This window comes from Argentina silus, assembly GCF_951799395.1.
Source record: "Argentina silus genome assembly, chromosome: 3".
NCBI lineage: Eukaryota > Metazoa > Chordata > Actinopteri > Argentiniformes > Argentinidae > Argentina > Argentina silus.
The window spans coordinates 7,341,147-7,364,404 of record NC_139657.1 but is presented as its reverse complement, the minus strand read 5'-3'; the positions used below and the strand labels follow the sequence as shown (position 1 = coordinate 7,364,404).

At 44.2% G+C, this 23,258-nt stretch overlaps 1 protein-coding gene across 1 annotated transcript; it reads right to left on the bottom strand.

Moving 5' to 3' along the window:
- Positions 1-3,924: 3,924 nt before the first annotated feature.
- Positions 3,925-22,998, bottom strand: LOC310802418 (CD151 antigen-like). The gene is made up of 8 exons (XM_083666756.1): positions 22,825-22,998; positions 18,248-18,332; positions 15,372-15,563; positions 13,050-13,124; positions 11,623-11,727; positions 11,218-11,376; positions 10,775-10,861; positions 3,925-5,847 (listed from the first exon to the last, which is right to left on the bottom strand). The coding sequence occupies exons 2-8, from the start codon at positions 18,329-18,331 to the stop codon at positions 5,788-5,790; spliced, it is 762 nt and encodes a 253-aa protein (XP_083522882.1). The 5' UTR covers position 18,332; positions 22,825-22,998; the 3' UTR covers positions 3,925-5,787.
- Between the last annotated feature and the right edge of the window lie 260 nt (positions 22,999-23,258).

The following is a 23,258-nucleotide window of genomic DNA, read 5'->3' as shown; positions in this document are numbered from 1 at the left end:
AATCACTCAATAAGTTGAATTGAGTCCATCTTAATGCAAGGATAATAGTTCATGTAATTTTGGAATTAATATCTTTGTTTTTATAGGGTCTCTGATTTGCATAGGAATCAATTACACACTGTGTGGATCAGATTGTTATTACAAACTGAGCAAATGGAGAGGAACAAAACTGCTCAGGAATGCGACCCTGAGGCTTGGGGAGACTTACAAAAATCTACAAAGTTGAATGGTGGAGAGGAAAAAGCACAGTCAATGGGACAACATCATCTCAGTCCCTCTACAAAATTGGTCTATAACCAAGTGGCCAAAAATAATCTATCTCATATCCATAATTGTGTTTGCAACAATGAATTCAAGTGATAAAGCAAAGAAAGTGGCTAGAAATGTGTTTATTTGGTTTTACTACCAAGCATTAAGTTTGGTGCAAATCCAGCACATGCAATGCTGTTTTCGTACCATCTCTCGTGTGAAGAATAGTGGTAGCTGCATCAAGTTATGGGTATGTTTATCATTGGCAGGGACTGGGGAGTTTGTGAGCATCAACAGAAAATTATGAAATTTGCTGAGTTGGTAGTGATATCTGAATCTACACGGTGTGTAATTGATTCCAATGCAAATCAGAGACCCTATAAAAACAAATATATTAATTCTAAAATTACATTAACCATTATCCTTGCATTCAGATGGACTCAATTAAACTTATTGAGTGATATGTTGATGACATTTTTGCATTTCAGCTAATTTTAAGAGTGTCATAGGGTCTAAATACTTATGTACATGAGGTATTTCTGTATTTCAATTTTAATAAATTTACTGAAATTTCTAAAAACATATTTTCGCTTTGTCATTCTGGGGTATTGTGTGTGGATTGATGGCAAATTCTTTTAATTTAATCAATTTAAATTGAGTCTGTAACACAACAAAATGTGGAAAAAGTGAAGGGGTCTGAATACTTTCCAAAGGCACTGTATATCATTCATTTAAAAGTCCAAAATAGATTAACGAATCGCAGATTGCCCCTTTAATAAGCAGACCTTCTAATGAAGTGCTACCTTGCACTCTAACGTCCCACAGTCCCCATCCCTGCCATCTAAAGCCTCAGAGAGAGAAGTGAAAGACTGAGTAAGAGGTTTCATTTGATCAACCTCCCAACTGTTTGGTATTAGTCGGTCTGCAGGGAGCTTGATGGCAGCCACGGCTCCAACTCTCCCACTTAGCTGATCCAGTCACTCTCCAGTCATTGGTGAAAATGTAAATGAGTTACATAATCAGCCGAAAAATGTGAAGTCAGCGCTTAACAACACCCTTGATAACGGAGTAAAAATAGCCAAATATAATAAGTATGTTGAGGCAGTCAATTTGAAGTTTGGCCAACGGAGTGGAATAAAACCGACAATTTATGTAACTTCTTTCCCAGATAATGAGGCTTATCCCCTTATCCCCCTCCAAAGTCTCTTGTTCATCATCCATTGTAGGCAGTGGACCCTTTTTGTGATGTGTGTGTGTGTGTGTGTGTCTGTGTGTGTGTGTGTGTGTGTGTGTGTGTGTGCGTGTGTGTGTGTGTGTGTGTGTGTGTGTGTGTGTGTGTGTGTCTGTCTGTCTGTCTGTGTGCATATTTTCTGACTACTGTGTATGGCTATTTGTCCTTGTTGTATACAACACAAGTGTGTGTGTGTGTGTGTGTGTGTGTGTGTGTGTGTGTGTGCATATGCAATGGTGATATAGTTTTAAAAGGCTAGACAGACTGAGCCTCCCTGATATGTAGATTTATTTTATGATTAAGGTTGAAATTGATTTTCTTCACGCTCCAATTTTCAATTAATTTCAATTTCAGTCTGCAGATCTTGACAGCCAAAACAAAAGCCTATTTTTTCCCCATTTCATTGTGACCTTTAGCCAAGTGTACTGCTGCCACCTACAGGCTATGGCATGATCGTTCAGGTATCCCTGCTAAAGTGCACAAACACCTCATACAACTCATCAATGTACACACAGCCAGAGATATCGATGATTAATATTACAATTATTACACTTACACTCACACTCACACTCACACTCACACTTACACTTACACTTACACTTACACTTACACTTACACTTACACACACACACACACACACACACACACACACACACACACACACACACACACACACACACACACACACACACACACACACACACACACACACACACACACACACACACACACACACACACACACACACACACACACACACAAGCCCCATGCCCTTGAGTTTACCCTCCCTGTGGGTGACCCTGAGAGTGAATGCGTGTGGGAACAGGGTCGCCGTCCCTCCTGTCACCAACCATAGACAAACTATACGAGTGTTTGTTTCCACCGTCGCCAGGGAAACCAAAACACCTCTGATGAAGGTGAGAGGTTAGGGGTATAGAATATATTCCGGAGAACGTCGGGCCAATAGGGCAAGACACATTGTATTATAGGCCTATAGCGTGTGGGGGCAATTTGTGGACAACTGCTCAGTGAGGTATGCCACTGTGGTTGAGAGATATTTGTGAACTGTCATGCACTGGCATTGTTAGCATGCTAGTGGTGTAAGCTTGTGGGTGTCATAGCGCTTGAGAAGTAACCCATCTTCTCATAGCAGTCAAAGTGCTTAGATACTTAGGGAGGCTGGTGGAGGTAGAAATTGAAGGTAGAAATGGAAGGACAGGCTTGTTGTAATGGAATGGAATGAGGAATGGTATCAAACGTGTGTGAGTTTGATACCATTCCTCATTCCAATCCATAAATTACAATGAGCCTGTCCTCTGATGTATACCACAACCAGCCTCCCCTGTACTGTGGATAGGGCCAGCAAGTCAGGAGGGATAGGTTATAAATCACACCCGCAGGAAGCAAGGGTGTGACAACATAAATAGACAACAAATTTTGTCATGGAATCATTTCACTAGTTTTGAATTGTATTGTCTCAGCTGAACAGTAGGAGCCATGCGAGGCTTCTGAGAGGATGAACCCAGGCAAATTACCCATAACACTACAGATGGCCAGACTCAGAACATTACCCCATTAAGCTACCCTGTCCAACTACCCATGGGTTAGCCACTACTTCTGCTGCAATGGACATTTCAAGGCCATATTTCTCCTCCTAGAGACGAACGGCCCTATCAGTTTGTGAAGCATGACTCACCCCCCAGAGCTAATGTCTCTGTGCTCTTCAAAAGACCTTAATTCATAATTGAGTAATTCACTGTGATGGTCATTTTTCTCTTGGACCGTGGCGTGCGGGAACACTTAATTTGGCTTGTCAAGTTTGATCATTTGGCACGTACAGGCGGTCGGCTACTTGCGGGCAATTCTAGTCCACCTAACAGGCCTCTATGGAATATGTTGACGCACTCTTACTAGTTGTTTTCATCTGTCTTTGCGTCAGACACAAAGCATATTGTGCAGAGAATAACCTGGCATGTGCTGCCACCTTGTGTTTAAAAAGAGTATTATATAAAGACTGACATGAGATCATTAGACACCACATTAGGCCTTCAGATTCAGAATCCTAGAATGGTAAATTACTTCTAACACAGCTGTCAGCTCAACTTAGGTTTCAAGGTAATGTCTTTCAGTTCTAGAAACTTTAACTGGGGCCAATGTGTGGCGACTGCTGGCTGCTAGAGGGGCAGGGTATTGCCTCTTGAACATGTTGGTTAAAAAACATCACCTAAGGTTAATGCTGGTAACTGAAAGTGTAGATGAACTGAATATATGTTTGCCAATTTGTGCACCAGTAAACTCTTAATTTCTTACAATGCATTACCAGTTGCAAGACTGCCATGGCCACAACATTGACCCCTTCATCTCATGACGTAGCCCCTTCATGCTAGCTACAACCGCTGGCTTTGACCAACATATTCCATTGGAAAATAACTTCAGTCTTATTGGTCTAATTGTGTTTATTTCAGCTAAATACCTCCAGAGATATCATAAAAACAGACATATAGCAGATTGATTGATTTAGTGGTGTCTCTGAGGAACACATTTAAAAAGAACAGTGGAGTGAGATACATAATCAGGTCCTCTTATGGGTCTATTAAATACAATAAAATACATTTTATGGTTTGTATAAAAGCAAAACAAAAACTTCATTTTTTAAAAACTCCAGAAAGGCATACAAAGACAATCAGAATATACATGAAAAAGGCTGGCAGGAGTACAGTAGTCAGAGTGATAGGATCTTACACAAAGTCAGTCTTGACAACTTTGGCATAAGTGGATAAATCCCTTGTATAAAAAGATAAACGGCTACATTTAACTTGAAACACCGTCTTATGAAGGATTAGCCAATATTGCCTCAGACATATTCATAGAACCTTATGCTTAGGTGCAGCATGGGAGCACCATGAAACTATATACAGTAATTACACAATAAAGCAAGAAGAGGCCCTTTAGCTTTGACTCACTAAATATCACAGCCTCTCACACTCTTTTGCGTCATCACAGTTCCACAATGCTCTGTGACCTCTAAGGTTCCATGTTTCCAAGGCAATATAACACTTCATAGGAAGGCGCTTCAAGTCAAGAGTTACCAAAGTAACATTCGTAAATAAAAAATAAAAGAAGAGAAAAAAGACTTTTAAGAAGTTTAAGAGCAACTGTAAAAGAGGTGTTTAAAATGTATGATCAGCTACTTAAAGGGGCAATCTGTAATTGGTACTGTACATCCATTTTTGGACGTTTAAAGTAATGATATATAGCCATTGATTCTTATGTCTTATGAGCTTTGTTCAACTGTGTTACCTCATTAGAACCCACAATATAAGCTTGTTTTACTCCATTGTTTGTAAACAATGCAATTGTAAACAAACACTGTAAAGCTTCAAAACATGGTTAAAACTATTATTTTGATCTCATGGGTGGTCAGTCCTTGCATCTATAGCTCTGTCTATGAAATTGAGAGTGGTGAAATTTCTCCAGCCCCATCTCTCAGCTGTTTACCAAAAAAGTGGCTAGGAGCCCGCTTTGTTGTTGTTTTTTTAATTACAGATTGCACCTTTATGGCAGAAACAAAACATGTTGTCATTGTTGTAGTAGTAGTAGCAGTAGTAGTAGGTCCCGGAGGTGGAGTCTAGCCTGTTAAGCCGCCATCATTATTATTGCAACATTAAGGCAAACTGCTCTCCCGAGGACTAGCCTTTCTGCATGTGTTGTTCTGGTCCACTGATCTTAACATCACACTAGGGTACGCCAACGTTTGGATTTGCTGTTGACGACCCTATTAAAGTACATACGGATCAGATGGCATGCAAGCAGGCTTCCGTAATGTCTGATCCTCAAGAGTGCATCCTACGCCTTGTACATTGGGCCCTGTCCAGTAAAACAACCTCTAGCCCCCATAGCCGAGAGACACATGAGTAGATAGCAGGGGAGGCTGCTGGAGGCAGAAATCGGATGACGGGCTCATTGTAATGCATGAAACGGAATCAGCAATGGTATCAACCGACTTCTATCTCGAGCAGCCTCCATTGGTAGATTGGGAAGGACTGATATACAGTTATAGACGAGATGGTAGTATCTTAACCTTGACCTCTGATAGGCTGGGTGGAACTCAAGCGATCTAATCGAGTGGCTAGGGGCGTCGGGGCTAGGGGATGTTTTCTGGGCGGGGTCATCCTCTCCTCCTCTATCTAGGTTGGCACAGTGATGGGGCCCAAGCCAGACGGGCCGCTGGGTTAATGATGGTGAATGGCACAGACTAGACCCCTCCGATAGCCATGCCTCCTCCTCTTCTTCTTCTTCTTCTTCTCTTAGTATGGCTCTGCCTTCAAACTTCGATATAGGCAGCAAGTAAACACCATCCCTACGATCTGAGGGGGGGGGGGGAGAGAGAAGTGAAGTTAGGAAATTGAAGTGAGGAATCCTTCTATTGTTTAGCAGTACTGTACAGCATACAATGTATATAGCCTCTACTAACTATACGTGAACCTATATGTATACCACTGCTCCGGTGCATGTACTCCACATGGAATATGGTCTTCAATCTATTACGGACTATAAGGGAAAATCCAGCTGTCTAATGCACACCAATGCCTCTCTTCCAGTCGAGCCCAACAGCTTCCATGTTGTTTCAGTGTTGTTTGAGGCTAACAACACTGAACTACGGGGGCTCGCGTGGCTCATCATCACTGTGTGCTTTCGATCTCTGTGGCCGATGTAAGTAAGACTCTGAAGAGGCAGCTGGCCCAGGCAGACTCCCAGGTCGTGTCCTCAGAGCTCGCGCTGACCAGCTGGCAGCTGTCTTTACAGACTTATTCAACCTTTCCCTGTGCCAATCTGTAGTCACCACCTGTTGTTAGGTGACCACCATTGTTCCTGTGCCCAAAAAGTCCAAGGTAACCTGCGTTAATGACTATGGCCCTGTAGCACTCACATCTGTCATTATGAAGTGCTTCGAGATGCTGGTCAAGGCCACCCTACCTGACACACTGGACCCACTCCAATTTGCATACTGCCCAAACAGATCCACAGACAACGCAAATGCCATTGCATTACACACTGCTCTTTCTCACCTGGACAAGAGGAACACCTATGAGAATCCTGTTCATTGACTATAGTCCAGCATTTGTCACCAAGCTCAGGGACCTGGGTCTAAACACCTCCCTATGCAACTGGATCAAAGTCAAAGTCAAAGTCAAAGTGGCTTTATTGTCAATTCTTCACATGTCAAGACATACAAAGGAATCGAGAGGACGTTTCTCACTCTCCCACGGTGAGACAGATAAAGTGCCCAGGCACAACAGATAACACATACTAAAAGTAAAACATTCAATAAAAATAATTTAAACAGTGCAAAAAGAGCAGTCAGTAAAGACAGTAAAGTCAGTAAAATAGCAGCCAAATACTGTGTATTATGTATAAAAAAAATAAAATAATAGTGCAATAGTGCATTGTAGCAATAGAGTAGTGGATTGTCCAGAGTCCGTGTGTTTTGGGGGGGGGGGGGGGGGGGGCTGAAGGGTTGGGAGGGGGGGGGTGGTTTCAGCTTCCTGACAGCTAGGAGGATGTGGCTGGGGGAAGTGAGGGGAGAGAATTTAGCTTCCTGACAGCTTGGGGTATGAAGCTTTTCGTGAGTCTGGTGGTGTGGGCACGGAGGCTCCTATACCTTCTTCCAGAAGGCAGGAGGCTGAACAGACTGTGTGCGGGGTGGCTTGCGTCGCTCACAATCGAGGTAGCTTTTCGGGTGAGGCGGGTGGAGTAAGTCTCTTGCAGGGAAGGGAGTGGGGCACCAATGATCTTAGCAGCTGTGTTCACAATGCGTTGCAGTGCTTTCCTACTGTGTTCGGTGCAGCTACCGCCCCACACAGTGATGCAGCTGGACAGGATGCTTTCAATGGTGCCTCGGTAGAATGTTGTCAGGATCGGTGTGGGAGCTTTCGCTCGCTTCAGCTTGCGGAGGAAGTAGAGGCGCCGCTGGGCTGTCTTCGCCAGTGATGCGGTGTTGGTGGTCCAGGAGAGGTCCTCACTGATGTGCACCCCCAGGAATTTGGTGCTGCTCACTCTCTCCACAGCAGCACCATCGATGGTCAGTGGTGGGTGTTCGGTGTGCCCTCTCCGGAAGTCGACCACAATCTCCTTCGTTTTGCTGACATTCAGCAGGAGGTTGTTGTCTCTGCACCACGTGGTCAGAAGGTTGACCTCCTTTCTATAGTGGGTCTCGTCGTTCTTGGAGATGAGACCCACCAGAGTTGTGTCGTCCGCAAACTTCACCATGTGATTGGTGCTGTGGGTTGATGTGCAGTCGTGAGTCAGCAGGGTGAAGAGCAGGGGACTGAGCACACAGCCTTGGGGGGCCCCTGTGCTGAGTGTGATGCTGCTCGAGGTGTTGTTGCCGACTCGTACTGCCTGTGGTCTCTCGCTGAGGAAGTCCAGCAGCCAGTTGCAGAGGGAGGTGTTGAGCCCCAGCTGGTCCAGTTTGCAGATCAGTTGTTGCGGGATTATGGTGTTAAATGCTGAGCTAAAGTCTATGAAAAGCATTCTCACATATGAGTCTGCTTTTTCCAGGTGGGTGAGGGCTGGGTGGAGAGCAGAGCAGATTGCGTCCTCTGTGGAACGTTTTGCTCGGTATGCAAACTGAAAGGGGTCCAGGGTGGGGGGGAGGATGGACTTAATGTGAGACATGACTAGCCGTTCAAAGCACTTCATGATGATGGGGGTCAGTGCTACCGGGCGATAGTCATTGAAGCAGGATGGAGCGGATTTCTTTGGCACAGGTATGATGATGGAGGTCTTGAAATGTGATGGGACAGCAGCTTGACGCAAAGAAGTGTTAAAGATGTCCGTGAAGACATCCTTAAGCTCCTCTGCGCAGTCCCTCAGCACACGGCCTGGGATGTTGTCTGGGCCTGTTGCTTTGCGGGGGTTGATGGTAGAGAGTGTCCTCTTCACACTGGCAGCAGACAGGCACAGGACCTGATCGTGGGGGGGGGGTGGAGTTTTCTGTGGGCTTGTAGTGTTTGTTGCTTCAAACCGTGCAAAGAAGCTGTTGAGGTTGTTGAGCAGAGAGATGTTGTTGTCGCAGGTCTGTGGCGCGGGCTTGTAGTCCGTTATGGTCTGAATGCCCTGCCACAGGCTCCGCGTGTCTCTGCTGTCCTTGAAGTGGCAGGTAATCTTATTTGTGTAGTCCAGTTTTGCTTTCTTGATGCCACGGGACAGGCTGGCTCTCGCTGTTCTTAGGCCATTTTCATCCCCGGCTCTGAAGGCTTTGTCTCTGGCCCTCAGCAGCCGATGGACAGCCCCTGTCAGCCATGGCTTCTGGTTAGCCCGAGTGATGATGGTCTTTTTGTGGGTCACATCATCAGAGCACTTACGGATGTAGGAGAGGACAGTGTCTGTAAGCTCCTCATTGTCCGTATGGTTGTTCTGTGTGGCTGCTTGCTTGAACATGTCCCAGTCTGTTGTTGCAAGACAGTCCTTGAGAGCAGACCTGGACCCCTCCGGCCACACAGTTATCTCTTTCCGGACCGGTTTTCCGACTTTCACTCTGGGCCTATATGCTGGCATTAGCATGACAGTGATGTGATCAGAGAGTCCGATGTGGGGGAGGGGGGAGGCCTTGTATGCTCCTTTGTGGGAAGTGTAGACCAAGTCCAAGGTGTTTTCCCCTCTTGTTGGGAAATTGACATGCTGATGGAGTTTTGGTAGGACAGTCTTAAGGTCAGCATGATTAAAATCTCCAGCGAGGATGGTAAATCCATCTGGGTGTGCTGTCTGTTGTTCACTGATGGCCTGGTACAGTTCACAAAGTGCCGCATTCCTGTCACTGTTGCTGGAGGTTGGAGGGATGTACACTGCGGCTAGCAAGACCGCAGTAAACTCCCTCGGCAGATAGAAAGGACGGCACTTTATGATCATAAACTCCGCCAGTGGTGAACAGTGTCTGCATACTACCACAGCGTCCCGGCACCACGCATCACGAATGTAAACACAAACTCCGCCGCCACGCTGTTTACCTCCGTTGACGAGGGCTCTGTCCGCTCGATAGCATGTCAGCTGCTCAAGTTGTACAGCGGAGTCGGGGATGTTGTCGTTAAGCCATGTTTCAGTGAAAACAAGTACACAGCAGTTACTCACTGTCCGATTAGCTGACCTCAGCAGTCGTATATGATCCATTTTGTTGTCCAAGGATCGTACGTTAGCCAGGATGATGGATGGTATGGCTGGGCGAGTTGGACTAGCCGCTAGCCTAGCCCGGATACCTCCGCGCTTGCCCCTCTTCTGCTTCCTCGCACACCGCTTCCGACCTCTCCTTTCCGGGGGAGTGGTGGCAGTCGAGTCGAGTCGAGTCGGGTCGGGTCGAGTAGTCGCGGGCCGGCGAAGTAATCCGAGCTCTTCGAGTGTCTCTGTTGTGGTGTCCAAAACGTTGTAAATCTTGCTCTCGCAGATGTCTAGCAGAGCCTGTCGACTGTACTTGTATTTCGACGCAGACAGACGAGACGAACACGACAAACTTTCGGGCAAACACTTATTAAACAAACAAAACACCGCATTCTCTGGAGCGCGAGTGGTCGCTGCGTGTGCACGCGCCGCCATCTTGTTGAATTGGACTTCCTAACAGGCGGACCCCAGGTGATGAGGATAGCAACACATCCTTCACACTGACTCTCAACACAGGGGCCCCCCTGGGCCTCCAACTCTATCATCAAGTTTGCTGACACACCACTGTTATTATATATTTTTTTTGCTAAGCCCTTTGTGACATTTGTCTATGTAAAAAGCTCTGTACAAATAAACTTGATTGACTGTTCTTCCTCAGGCGGCTGAAGAAATTTGGCATGGACACGCAGATCCTCACCAACTTCAATAGGTGCACCATCGAGAGCATCCTATCCGGCTGCATCACTGCCTGTTACGGCAGCTGCACCGCCGTCGCCTGCAAGGCTCAACATTGGGTAGTGAAAATGGCACAGTACGTCATAGGCTGCGAGCTCCCAGCCATACAGGACATCTACGGTCTGGCAAACAGTATCAGAGCATTCGGTCTCAGACCAACATCCTCTTGAACTGATAGCCCCCAGCTTCCCAGCAGCACTCCCTGCTGTGCATATGCACTAGAGACTCTTTGCACTCACCCCGGCACACCACTTACTCCTGGGATACTCTGCTTTCTGCGAAGGATTTCCCCGGGCTTTCATTTCAACGAGGTCTCAAAGAGGTTACTAACCATAAGACCTCAACTCGACATCATTTCAGACACAAAACATCCCCGGGCTTTCCTCTCAATGAGGTCAGGCTCACCTGAACACAGGCGATTCCTACGCCTACTGCTCCAATGATCTTCAGATGGTCCAGAATGAATTTCTCCAGTTTAGTGATACAACCACCCTGGAAAAAGACAAATGGGGAGTGATGAATTGACAACATTGTAGACCGTGGTCTCATAACACTGTATGTGTGTGTGTGCGCACGTACGTCTGAGTGCATGTGTGTGTGTGTGTGTGTGTGTACACAATGTGTGTGCAAGTGCTATCAGTAATAGCCAGTTCGCTGCTTCGGATGCTTTTCTCTTGTCCACAGGTCAAAATATAACTTCAACTATCATTTTCAAACCCAAACTGACACGAGCAGACCAGTGTGAGCAACCCCACCACCAGCTGGACGCCACACCTCCCCTCTGTGCCTTTCACACATTTCCCCCGTCTGTCTGCCTCTCACCTCCCACACCCCCGTGAGCCTCTCACCTCCACCCTGTAGATGTTGGAGGGGTGGTCCCTGCGACCGCAGCGCTCTGTGGGGGTCTTACAACAGCTGTCCGGCACCAGCCTGCTGTCTGCCTCGCTGGTTCGGATCCACACGCTCTCGCTCCAGTCTGACGAGCTGTTGCTGCCACAGCACTTGAACTGGGGGGTTGGGGGGAGAGGAGATTACCCAAATAATTGGCGTTTCCCATTTATTGTCAGACAGTTAAGATGAGCAAAACAAAATGAATATACATTGAAATCCAAAAGAATCAATTCATGAGGAAGGGTCAAACGTTGAAATGTCACAATAACCACAAGTCTCGGTGACCTTACTCAACAACATTATGATATATCCGCTGGTAGTGTGGTACATAGTAAGCATGTCTGCGGCTAACGGGATGCTACCTCCTGCTGCAGCTTGTCCACTGCTCTGGTGACGTGCTCCTGGTCGGGCTGCTTGTACTTCTTGACCATGGTCTCCCTCAGGTTCTGCTTCAGCTCCTCGTTCAGCTACAGAGGACCACACAGGACAGCACGGGCGTTAGGAGGGCGGGGAACACTTTCTACCAGTCTCATTAGAACTCATTGTAGGCATGTATACGACGCCTTATAATGTCTTCATGATCTATAATTATTTGTCATGTCGGTCTATAAGCTTTTTTTTTTTTTAAACTGACAGAAAATGGACGATAATAGCTCAGGATAATTAAGACATTATAATGTAGTCGTACAAGTCTTAGAATGCGTTATAAACACATTATAACGGTAAAGCTTTAAGTCAATTGTTACCAAAGTGTTGATGCAATAATGACCTTGGTTAGACTGGAGCGCAGCTACTGCACCCAGTGGAAGATTGAGAGACGACTCAAGTAAATACACAGAATCTATCAAACATAAAAACATCGGAGTTATGAGTTCTGGAGATTTCTAATTGTACACTATAGCGTCAACTGTTAACTGGAAACGGTGGGGAAAATGGACTAACTAGCTTGTGAAATGACACTGCAAATAACCTAGATTAGCCTATTCATGATCCTGTTCACTCAAATCTTCAATTCGTACAGAAGGCCCCTCCGCTCCCATCGGGCTCCATTTAAACAGACATCTTGCAGAGTACCATTGTAAAGAGGCAGTGCAGAGGTAAGGACGCCTCTCTGTTCTTTAAAGCAGTGCTGCACAACTGCCACGGACGTAAGAGTAGATCTGGGGCTCAGTTTCTATGGTAACCAGAGTGGAGAGAACTACTGAAAGTCAACGCATGAAGGAGAGATCAAGAGAATGAGAGAGAGAGAGAGAGAGAGAGAGAGAGAGAGAGTGAGTGAGTGAGAGACAGGGAAATAAAAGGGAACGGAAGAGAGCACGATCATGAGAGAGAGAGATTAGAGAGAAAATTGTTTTTTTATTTGACCTGTTGACAGCGTGGGAGGTGAAACAGGAAAATGAGATGAGCTGGCAACATAGTAGTTCACAGACACATAATAACACCAACAGTAAAGCAATGAGCAAGCAGGTAGTAAGGCCATAAAACATATTACTATTATTACTACTACTGGTATGCTACCAGTGAGCATAGTGGGAGAGAGAGAGAGAGAGAGGTTGGAGAGATGAAGGGTTGGAGGGAGAGAGAGAGAGAGAGAGAGGTTGGAGAGATGAAGGGTTGGAGGGAGAGAGAGAGAGAGAGAGAGGTTGGAGAGATGAAGGGTTGGAGGGAGAGAGAGACAGAGAGAGAGGGAAGCTAAGAGGGCAAGAGAGACTGACGATAGAAAGGCTAGGAGGAGGTGTACATGGCACAGTGGCATCAGGTGGTGTTGGGTGGCACGGTCGTTAGTTACCTGCTGGTAATAGATGTAGGCCAGGACACCTGCCAGGATCTCCAACAGGAAGATACAGAGCAACAGGACAAAGTACTGAGGAAGACAAGACAGACAGACAGATAGAGAGACAGACAGAGAGGGGGATTAGGTTAGAATAGAATCACTGTTTAGCTGCCTCCAGGTTCAAACTGAAGGTAAATCTGATTTTGAGGAGTAGAAGTTGAATATTTCATTAGTGTGGATCAACGTTTTTTTACTTGAGGGGAAATTTCCACTTGTAGAAAAAACAGGGCAAGAATGTGTGTCAAAATGTGCATTTTATGTAGTTTATTTATGAGGATAAGGCGTCCTTTGTAAAAACTAAAAATAACATTATTTCCACATTGCAGTTGCATTCTATGGTGAGTTTTTCCCCCCTTGGAGACAAAATTAGCAGTTAAGCAGCTAAATGAGACTCCCTATCCCATGGGACTATACAAATATGTCTGGCACAGGACAGGTTTGGTTTCTCACCTCAAAATGGACAGGCTTTAGGAAGTTGATAGGGAAAACAGATCCTAAACCAGAGACCCAGCCCAAGCTATGGTTCAGATCCTGGGAAACTGGACCACTAACCCTTGTTTAAAGATCTGGATATGAACATGGTGGTTCTACTCAAAATAGAGTGAGTGTGTGTGTGTGTGTGTGTGTGTGTGTGTGTCAGGGGGTCACATTTCTTTGCCTGCAGGAGCATGTACTTTAAGAGAAAAGTACAGATGCCTTTGCCGTGTCTTGGTGGTACACAGTAGAGTGCATGTGGTCCCTTTCTTCAATATCTCCCTTTAAAAACCTGAGAACCTTCCCCTTTAATCAGAGGAGTTGGCCGGACCTTATCTCATCCCTGACTTATGAGAAGGCACATCAGAGATAGGGAATGGGCACGTCTGCTTTCACGCCTAGTTCCTTTAGATGCAGACAGACAAGGAGAGATAGAATCAGGGAACACCTTGACCCAATTCCTCTGGCTTGCTGTTATCTGGTATGGAACATCTGTGGAGTTAAGTGGACTCGGTTTTTGATTTGATAACTTGTGCTGATTACTTCCCCAAAAGCTCTCTCTCCCTTGCTCTCTCTTTCCTTCACACACACACACACAGTTCCAGCCTTCTCATGCTAAACATGCACATATCCTTGTAAACAAACAAAGCATCAAATAGGTACATAAAGGGCAGATCTCAACCTCAACACCAGGTTTTACAAAGCCTTTTGTTGAAACCTCATGATAAAGAACGTTAATTGAAGAGCGCTGTTTTGATCTAATTTCTTGATACTGCTACCGATTTATCATGGCCTTTAAGCACTATTTTAAACCTCAAAACCTTTTTATTTACAAGATAAAATAGCAAGAGATCCAAACACACCATCACCAAGGAAAGAAAAACAAGAAGAATGAAATTAAGGGTAGACTAGCCCTTTAAGATGGTCCTCTGCTTATAGACAACTCTGTCTACAATAGCCTGAGAGACAGACAGCCTTGTAAGGCTCTGGCCTGTGGGAGTACATGAGGTCAGTTACTCCATTCCCGGCTAGCCTCGGGGGTTTTCTGACTCAGCAACTGGTGCATTTGCTCCGTTTGGGAGGAAAATATTTCCCCTCCACTCCCTGTGCCACCTCTCTGTCACTTATCCCAAGAACAATGGGCTGTGTGTTTAAACACACATACCACACCCATCCTCACTCCCCTCTCTCTCTAGCCTCTCTCTACAGAAGCTCTCTAGTGTGTGTTTGTCTCTCTCTCTCTCTCTCTCTGTCTCTGTCTCTTCTAAAAAGTGTGTGTACATGCAATTTACTGTTTGCAAGAGTGTGTTTCAAACTGTAGGTGTACATATAACCGATAAACCTATTTGAGCTGTGCGTGTGTGTGTGTGTGTGTGTGTGAGTTCGCATATAACTATGTGTCAGAGTCTGTATGCGCAATACAGGCCAGTGTGTGTGTAAGATAAGCTGTTTGAGCTGAGCTTGTGTCTGAGTGCCCACATTTTCCACGAGCAGGTGTATGGATGAGGGCTAAGCCGTGAATAGTGGAGCCTTTTCCATAGGAGGTGCCCTGCAGGTGTCACGGTTGGCAAGGTTGTCTCTTCGTCCCCGTCTCTGCCAGCTCTCACAAATCGCACCATGCACATGTGGTTTAAGCCCAGACACAGCTTGGAAGAAGAGCCATTTCAGTGCTGTTAAAATATGCAGTATAATAAAGCCTTGCAGTATTGTTCTGATACTGCAATGTTTGTTGTTGTTGTTGCTTTTGTTATGCTGTATTGCACTATTAACTATTCAGTGTATGTGTGTGTGTGTGTCTCTTACCACTCTGAGCAGCCTCCTCTGCTCCTTGAAGGTGGCACAGCAGCCCAGCACGCCCGTCACCATGACGATGACCCCGGCCAGTATGAGGATGTACGCTGAGGCGGCATAGGTCTTGGATGAGAGCAGGCTGATATAGTCACTCTTCCCCACCAGCGTCCAGATGCCCACCGCCATCACAACGCCCCCTGCCAGCTGGGAGGACACAGAATTGTAAAAAATACAGAATTTTTTACAGTAGTACAAAATGCAAAGAGAGGGAGCACTGCTTTGGCATCAAGTATGAAGACAAAGAGAAGTGCCCATCAGAGAACAGGGTATAACTATAGCAACCAAAAGAAGCTGCAAGTGTGTAAGTCAGTCAGTCTCTCTCAAAAATGAACAAGCCTTTATTGTAGCGGCTTTTGCAGAGCAAAGGATAAAAACGGATAGAACGCTTGCAGGCCTTCCTTCTTTCAAGTATAATGCTTTTTCACAGCTGCAACTTATTTTAGTCCGTATTATTACAGTAGTCTGGTACCTAGGCCACATCTTCTAGTGTGCTAATGGCAGGGTATGCAAGGACACACATACGGAAGCACCTTGCTGGAACATTGGAGCATTATAACGACAAATGCCATTAGTAAGATTCTGAGAAATTCTTGATCACCTGACCTGTCAACATTATCAACATGTAATTCAAAGCTTATCCTCACACCAGTGCTGCATGTGCCTCCACACTCCAGACAATAGCAAGAGATTTTCTACACTATCTACTTTCAATTCGCTTAAATTGTTGGAATGATCCTATTCCTCTTATGGAATCCTCCTGTGTGTACATGCATTCTGGTTAAAGCATTGTGAGTATGATGGCTCTGCAACTTGTGTGTGTAAACACATGGTTTGAGAGGGCGCTGTGTCATCTGTTGGTGCTGGGGGATGGAACTAAAAGAGAAAAAACAAGTAACAAATTCCTCAGCCATTCTTACGACAGAGATCAATGTGGATGGAGTCACAATGTCTCATAACTCGCAAGCAATTAGGGGAAGGATAAAAAAGTATCCCGGCTAAAATATGAGCTGCCAAAAATGTTACCATGGTTACAATGGGACAGAAACTTTTCAGCCTCAAACCAGTCCTGACTATTCAACAAAACAATAAATTGATTTTTTTCTTCTTTTTTTTTTAAAAAGTGATTTTCAAGTTCCTTTCCAGTGAATTTCTTAATTACATGACTGTATGACTAGCAAATGAGTTTTGATGTTGTGCAGTATTTATTAAGTTTGGTAATGAGAATGAAAACAAGCATCGATTGGTCAGCTAGCCAGCTGGTTTAGCCAGTCACATTTCCAGACATTAAACGGGTGCTCATCATACTTCTGTGTACACACAACAGTGGATATAAGTACCTATACTTACAAGTAGCCAGTTACTAAAAAACAGTTTTAAGTTGAGTTTTGATAAAGAAGGTTAGGTTAGGTTATAATGCCACTGAAAGCAGTGGGCGGTGGATTGATTTTCTGATGTCATGGCACTTCCTCGGATGTGGAAATGTGTTAAAAATCAAGAATCTTTCTACGATTTATAAGACACAAAGTTCAGGCGAAGTGGCGTCGCGCTAGAATGATATCTTGAAGGTATCTTGAAACCCTCATTACCATGGAAACGCTGCCTCCCTAATCCCAACTCCAATCAAGGTGTTTGGGTGCCAATATCCAATAAATTGGTGTGCAAAAAGTCTACTGACTATCATACTGACTATAATTGTGCAACGTTTGAATATTGTATGGCTTAGATCTAAATCATTTTGCCAAAAGTGTATTTCTCCATCATCCAGTTTTAGATATAATACAACGGACGATTAAATCAATACTACACTCCTTTGCCAAGTCAGCAGATGTTACAGCACTGCACCAAAACCTTGTCACAATGCCAAGCCAATCACTCAGACACCTACACATTTACATGTAACACAGGGCACATTCACTGAAGAGGGAGCACAGAAACCTGGCCATACACTACTCAGACATCCTCGAGTGAATGTGAATAAACACACATTCAGACAGCCAGGCATTAAAACATAGGCACACATTGGTGTCTGTGTGTGTGTGTGTGTGTGTCATAAATTCATGACACAGTGCATATGATACTATTTACCAGCCTGGAAAGCATGCATAATACACTTTAATTCTGATGTGGTTCTGGGAAAGTGTTCAACCACTTGGCAGATTTACGACACCACACTTGAGTGTGCCCTTCTTGGGTGAGACAAACAAGGAGGAAAAACAGACAAATAAGATAAACAGATGCGCACGCACGCACACACACACACACACAGCAGGCATAGAATAGCCTACTGTCAACACAGACTCTCACACATTAAATAGCCAGCCAGGATCTGATTTGGCATGTGCACATAGATTCAGTTACAAAATGTTCGCTATTTCACTAATACAATTCAAAACGTCATATATAAGACACATTTTTTTAATAACATTTCACTGTGAAAAGAGCTGCCAATTTACTCATCAAGGGCATTATTCTTTGCAACTCAGTCTTTGGAAATATCTAACTGTTCAGCCACAAGTTTGGAATTTGTCTAAATCAGCATATGGTTGCAATATGCTGAGTTCTTGGAACTGAGAAATCTACTCCAAGAGCATTCAAAAATCAGTGAACAGACATAACCTTATGGCCATCGCCCCATTTGAGGACATTTGATCCCTTTGTCTGGGAACACACAAACATAAATTTCTGGTGTTACTCGGAAGAGCAGGACAGAGACAGCAGACAGACGGACAGAAGGCCAGACAGACAGAAGGTCAGACAGACAGACAGAAGGTCAGACAGACATTTCATGTGCTCTTTCTTCTTATTAGATGATAAAACAAGACACTCACCCAGAAGAGGAAGTTGAACGTGAACAGAAGGTATTTCAGACAGATGGTCCCACATGTTTCCTTCTTCTCGTCGTATACCCCCATGCTGAAAGAGAGGAAGAGAGAGAGAGAGAGAGAGTTTAAGTCAGGTATAATTTAGATCAGTTGTCATGAGTCTTGAATTACTGATGCGACATCTACAGTAACAACCAAAATCCATTTTCAACAACTGGTGTCTATATGCAATTCAGAAGTTGTAGGAAGAAGAGCTAACATTTCATGCTCCTTAAGGGTAAACGGAGAAGCATGGGAAAATGCCAAATTCACTGACATCCTCTCCTATCGCATGGGTGCTAATGCCAGGTGCATTTATCAAATTAGAGATGACAAGGTAGAGGTCTAACACAGCCTTGAGGGGTGTGAATAGGAGCTCAGGTATGAGCCAGAGCCACTAAAGTACCACTAGAGTATTCTGAACAAATTCATGACTAAGCTGAGCTAAAAGACTGCCAGCAGCTATAAATTATCCCCTCCTCCTGCCACAGCGCCTGGGCTCGTTACGACACCCACCTCTGAGGCTCTGGGGCGCAGATCCAACAGGTCGGAGCTCTTCTTTTAACAAAGATATTAATAATTCAACAACTGATCTGTTTAGGCTAATAAATCAAATGGATGTCACACACGCAGGGAATTATGGCCTATTGTTGGAGATGGTCACTACGGAAGACCGTAACAGCAATCTTCTTCACCTCCGCAACCTATTCCTGGTGTAGCAGCCAATGCAACTGCTAATGAAACCATGAAGGGATCTCGTAGAGTAAGGGTGTCAAACATGCAGCCAGTGATTTCAAACGGCCTGCCAAGTGTTCTTATAAAACCTACTACAAAACAGAATGACTAAAACCACATACAACATTATAATGCAACTATCACCATGTCAGATACAAGCCTCAGTATGTAACGGTCCAGTATGTAACATTCAAGCTTTCTAAAAGCTTCCTAATGGTTGTACTGACTATGTTTAGGTGGTAGCGATCGGGGAATGAGACCCCTTGAAAGAAATATTTCATTTACGCTGTTTTGGTTTGGAAAAATAGCTTTCTAAAATAGAGTGTCCTGCCCAACACTCGGTTTGCATACAAACATGTTGTTACTGACAGGGGTGCTCCAGGGGAGTGGACCAATTTTCACCTCTCTGTCTCTGTTAGCTGCCTCTTCGAAACGTGCGGGCATTCAGAAACACAATAGCTTCCGACACTGTGCAACACAACAGCTTCCGACATTGTGCAAGTTCATTTCGGGGTTATGTTATTTATAGGGAGGATGTTGTTGTTTGGAACTTCAAACTGAATTTCACCTCACTGGCCAGAGGTGTCAGATTTCCAACAAAATTCTACCCTGCTCCTTTAAGAGTATGGAGGCCTCTCGCCATGTCAGATATACGCCTCAGTCATAGTTTGAGGGCAGAAAATGTAGGTGAGATCAGAGAAAGTTATTGAATCTCACCATAGCGCCTTAAAATTGTTACGAATAGGGTTAGGGTTAGGGTTAGTACAGAACGAATACAGTACACTACACTTTTTTTTTTTTTCTTTGATTCAATTGATCTATAATGTCATTTGTCACACCAATGACTGATGTAATAAGGAAATACTCGCCACTGAGAGCTGGTAACTTGGGTGGAACTGTAGGGCCTAAATCGTACAATGGAATTTGTAAAGAGCACATTCTTGTCAGGACAGGAAGGATGCACTCTTGACTCATAACCTGTAATCTAATGGAAATCTAACACATTTTCAGAGTGCATTATGTTCAAAACTGTCCGCGAAAAAGTTTGTAAAACATAGTTACAAAAAGCTCAAACATGTTGACTAAACACTACATCACACACATACTGGCTGTCTTCCTTTTCCAAGTTTGACTTCATCTCTACCTGCAGGTTTCTTTTTTTAGCTTATTCAACAGTCAAGCCCAGACTCGCCCTGCCTGGGTTGCCCTCTCTCTCTCTCCTACTGTACACAATGGGTGAAATATCATGCTATGAACCTTCCCAGAAACTCATCCCTGATCTGTTTTATGGTCATATCTAAGCACAAACATAGTAGTCCAAAAATGATTTTCTATTATATATTCAAATTCCATCTTTTCACACAATGGTGAGAGCTAAAAAGCAACATGGGATATACAAACATCATTCAAACAGGACCTACTGTCAGTAACATCCCAATTACACTTAATGTGTACGTCTCTAAAAATAGGAAAGATAATATGTAGACTTACAGTTCTGCTACGGCTCTCATTATTGGCATACAGTATGTGTGTGTGTGTGTGTGTTCGCTGTGTCTGCTGGCCATCTGTCAAGGAGGAACCTTTTAGTGTGTCCCTGTCAATTAATATCAAACATAGCTTTATTGACAGCACTTAATTATTGCACTGTTTACATAAAGGGTCCACAGCTGAGTCAAGAAGACTATGTACATGGCACATAAAAGGACATGTTTTCTTTCAAAAACCAGTTGGTCAAGACTTTGTGGCTCAAAACATGAAAGCTTGCCCATAAATAATGCCAATAGTGTTTTGTTTGAACTATTCTGAGATCATGTTTTTACCATTATGGCAGGCCTGAATGGTGTAACCACTCAATACAAGGCCACTGACAACCAGACAGAGCCCAGACATACCACACCTGTCTGATAGACTCACTCTACTGAGTAATAGACAGATCATATCATGGTGTTGGAAGGCAGCTGGCACCCTTCCAGAGTTCGCCATTTGATAGAAACCATGATCCCTCTCGTATATTCATAGTTTATAACCAGTGGCCAACTGAATGTACAGCAAAAAGTATTTTCAAAGTATTTTTCAATGACATAACTGAATGTTTCGGTGTTATAGGTAGACTCTGGGATTTTACATCATAGCAAAAGAAGCAGGGCAACACAGGCAGAGACTTTCAAAAACGGAGATGCAACAGACTAGAGCAGAGGTTCTTAAACTTTCATCTTGAGACCCAAGATGTTTATTTTTTCAATGCTAGTAAATTACATTGCACTATTAACGCTCTGTGTACATTGCATAGCAGCTCAGACTGAAACAGATTATTTTCACGTGAATTAAATGAATGACATACAGGTCAAATTCATTATGTCACAGTAGAGCTTTACCACCAACTTATACAAATATTGGTTGACATTTCAAACAACAATTTATAGAAGAATATTTTCAATAGAGGCCCAGGTGTGATTGTAAATGTGGGGAGACATATGCATATAGGTATTGAGTAACATAATTTGTGCGGAGGGTGTGGGAGTGCTTTCCCAGAAAAAATTTGTTCAGTCAGCACATTTCATGGAATTCTATGTTGTGGTTAAGGTGCATACACATAGGTTGCGTAGCTGCTAATGTCTCAGACTTTCTCATAGGAGAAGGGCGACTGGGGGCAAAACGCAAGCGGCGCGGTTCGTGGTGCTCTGCTCCCACGAGTAGCGCCGCTTTCAGTACACCAGCATGGCTCTAATCCGCCAAAATATTACATTTGCTAAACACTTGAGCGGCTGCCACGGGACAGCTGGTCCTTACAAAAGGTAGACGGATTTTTCTCGCGGTTTAATTGCCGTTTACCGCGGCCCGTGTGTAAGCAACTTAGCAATGCGTCTCAGGCGCATACAGTTCTCCAACTGCAAGCATTGGACGTAATCTTGGCTATCCGAAGTATCAAATGACCATAGATACATGGGGCTATTTCTAAATTACATATATTGCAGAGGGGAGTATGTTAGTGCAAAACTTCAATACACATTTGCATTTCTCTCAGGAGGGATCCATCAACCGTCTGGCAGGCATGACGGGAAACCTAGTGGCCACTTGGGGTACAGTTGTAGTTCTCACTTTTAGTTACACTCAGAAAGACAAATCCCAATGCAATTCCAATGGCAGAGTCTGTATTGTTCCTGGCCAAATTAGGTCGATTCCAGCGTGACTTTCATGTTCTGCAATAACTTTAAAATATACAAATTCATGCCTTGACCATCGTATTTTGTCCATAGACCAGATCGGACGGTAAAAGCATTTCTCTTACTTCAAAAAGCGCTGACGTCATATGGTAGCGCCTATACCAGCCAGGACAGCCGGCCAGGCCAGAGTTGTTGATATTCATATATATAGGCTACATTAAAATTGTAGGCCGACACATGATTGACAGTACACTGTGACTACTGTAGGCTACATATTTACAACACCCAAATCCGCCTTGATGCTTTGACCACATAAGGAACAACTAAAGGGCAGATGGCAAGCAAACCAAATCTCAGCAGCTCATTCAATACGTGCATATTTGACAAAGAAAGATCATTTCTGTGTGCCTGTGCCTGAAAGCCAACTTAGCATGCTAGCCAGAAAACAAGACAAGCTCGAACAGTTGGAGGTTAAAAACGGCATTTAACTCTGGTTGGTATCATCACGAGCGCAACGTCGACTTAACTGTTGCCCTGTAAAACAGAACAGGCCGTACAAGTTTGCTTTTCTTTGAGGGACAATATTGTCGCTACTGCCGAGTGCTAATGTTTTACAAAGTAAGAAGCTGCTGAATACGTGCTTACCTGCTACTGAGTTGCTACAAGTATTTTTGGATCGATCTCGAAGAACTAATAGAATGTTGTAAAACTAGATTGTGTTCTTTGTCATTCCAAATTCATCCCAAATTCCTTCCCTTTCTTTTGATAGTCCGTGTAGAGGAAGCGTAAAATGCTACGTCTGTGCGTCCGTTTGTTGTAGTCTAGTGGGGTCTGTGTGCCGACTCCACCCAAATCACCTTGCTTCTTTCCCTGCCCCGAAGCGTGTAGAGCAGTTTTTCCGCAGTTGCAAAAACAGACATCTCTAATCGGTTGCTACTATATTTATACAGAAGTTATGGTGAGATATTAAATAAAATGAATTACATTCAAATTACTACTGTGGTGGAAAATCCCAGAATAATGCCATAGAAAGTTCTAAGAAATCACTGATGTTAATTCCTGCTTATCAAATAATGGCT

Coding starts and splice junctions, on each gene's coding strand:
- LOC310802418 (XM_083666756.1), bottom strand. CDS start 18,331: ATGGGGGTATACGACGAGAAGAAGGAAACATGTGGGACCATCTGTCTG. Junction 13,125..15,371: donor AGAGGAGGCTGCTCAGAGTG/GTAAGAGACACA, acceptor TGTCTTCCTCAG/TACTTTGTCCTGTTGCTCTG. Junction 10,862..11,217: donor CCAACATCTACAGGGTGGAG/GTGAGAGGCTCA, acceptor GTCTTTTTCCAG/GGTGGTTGTATCACTAAACT.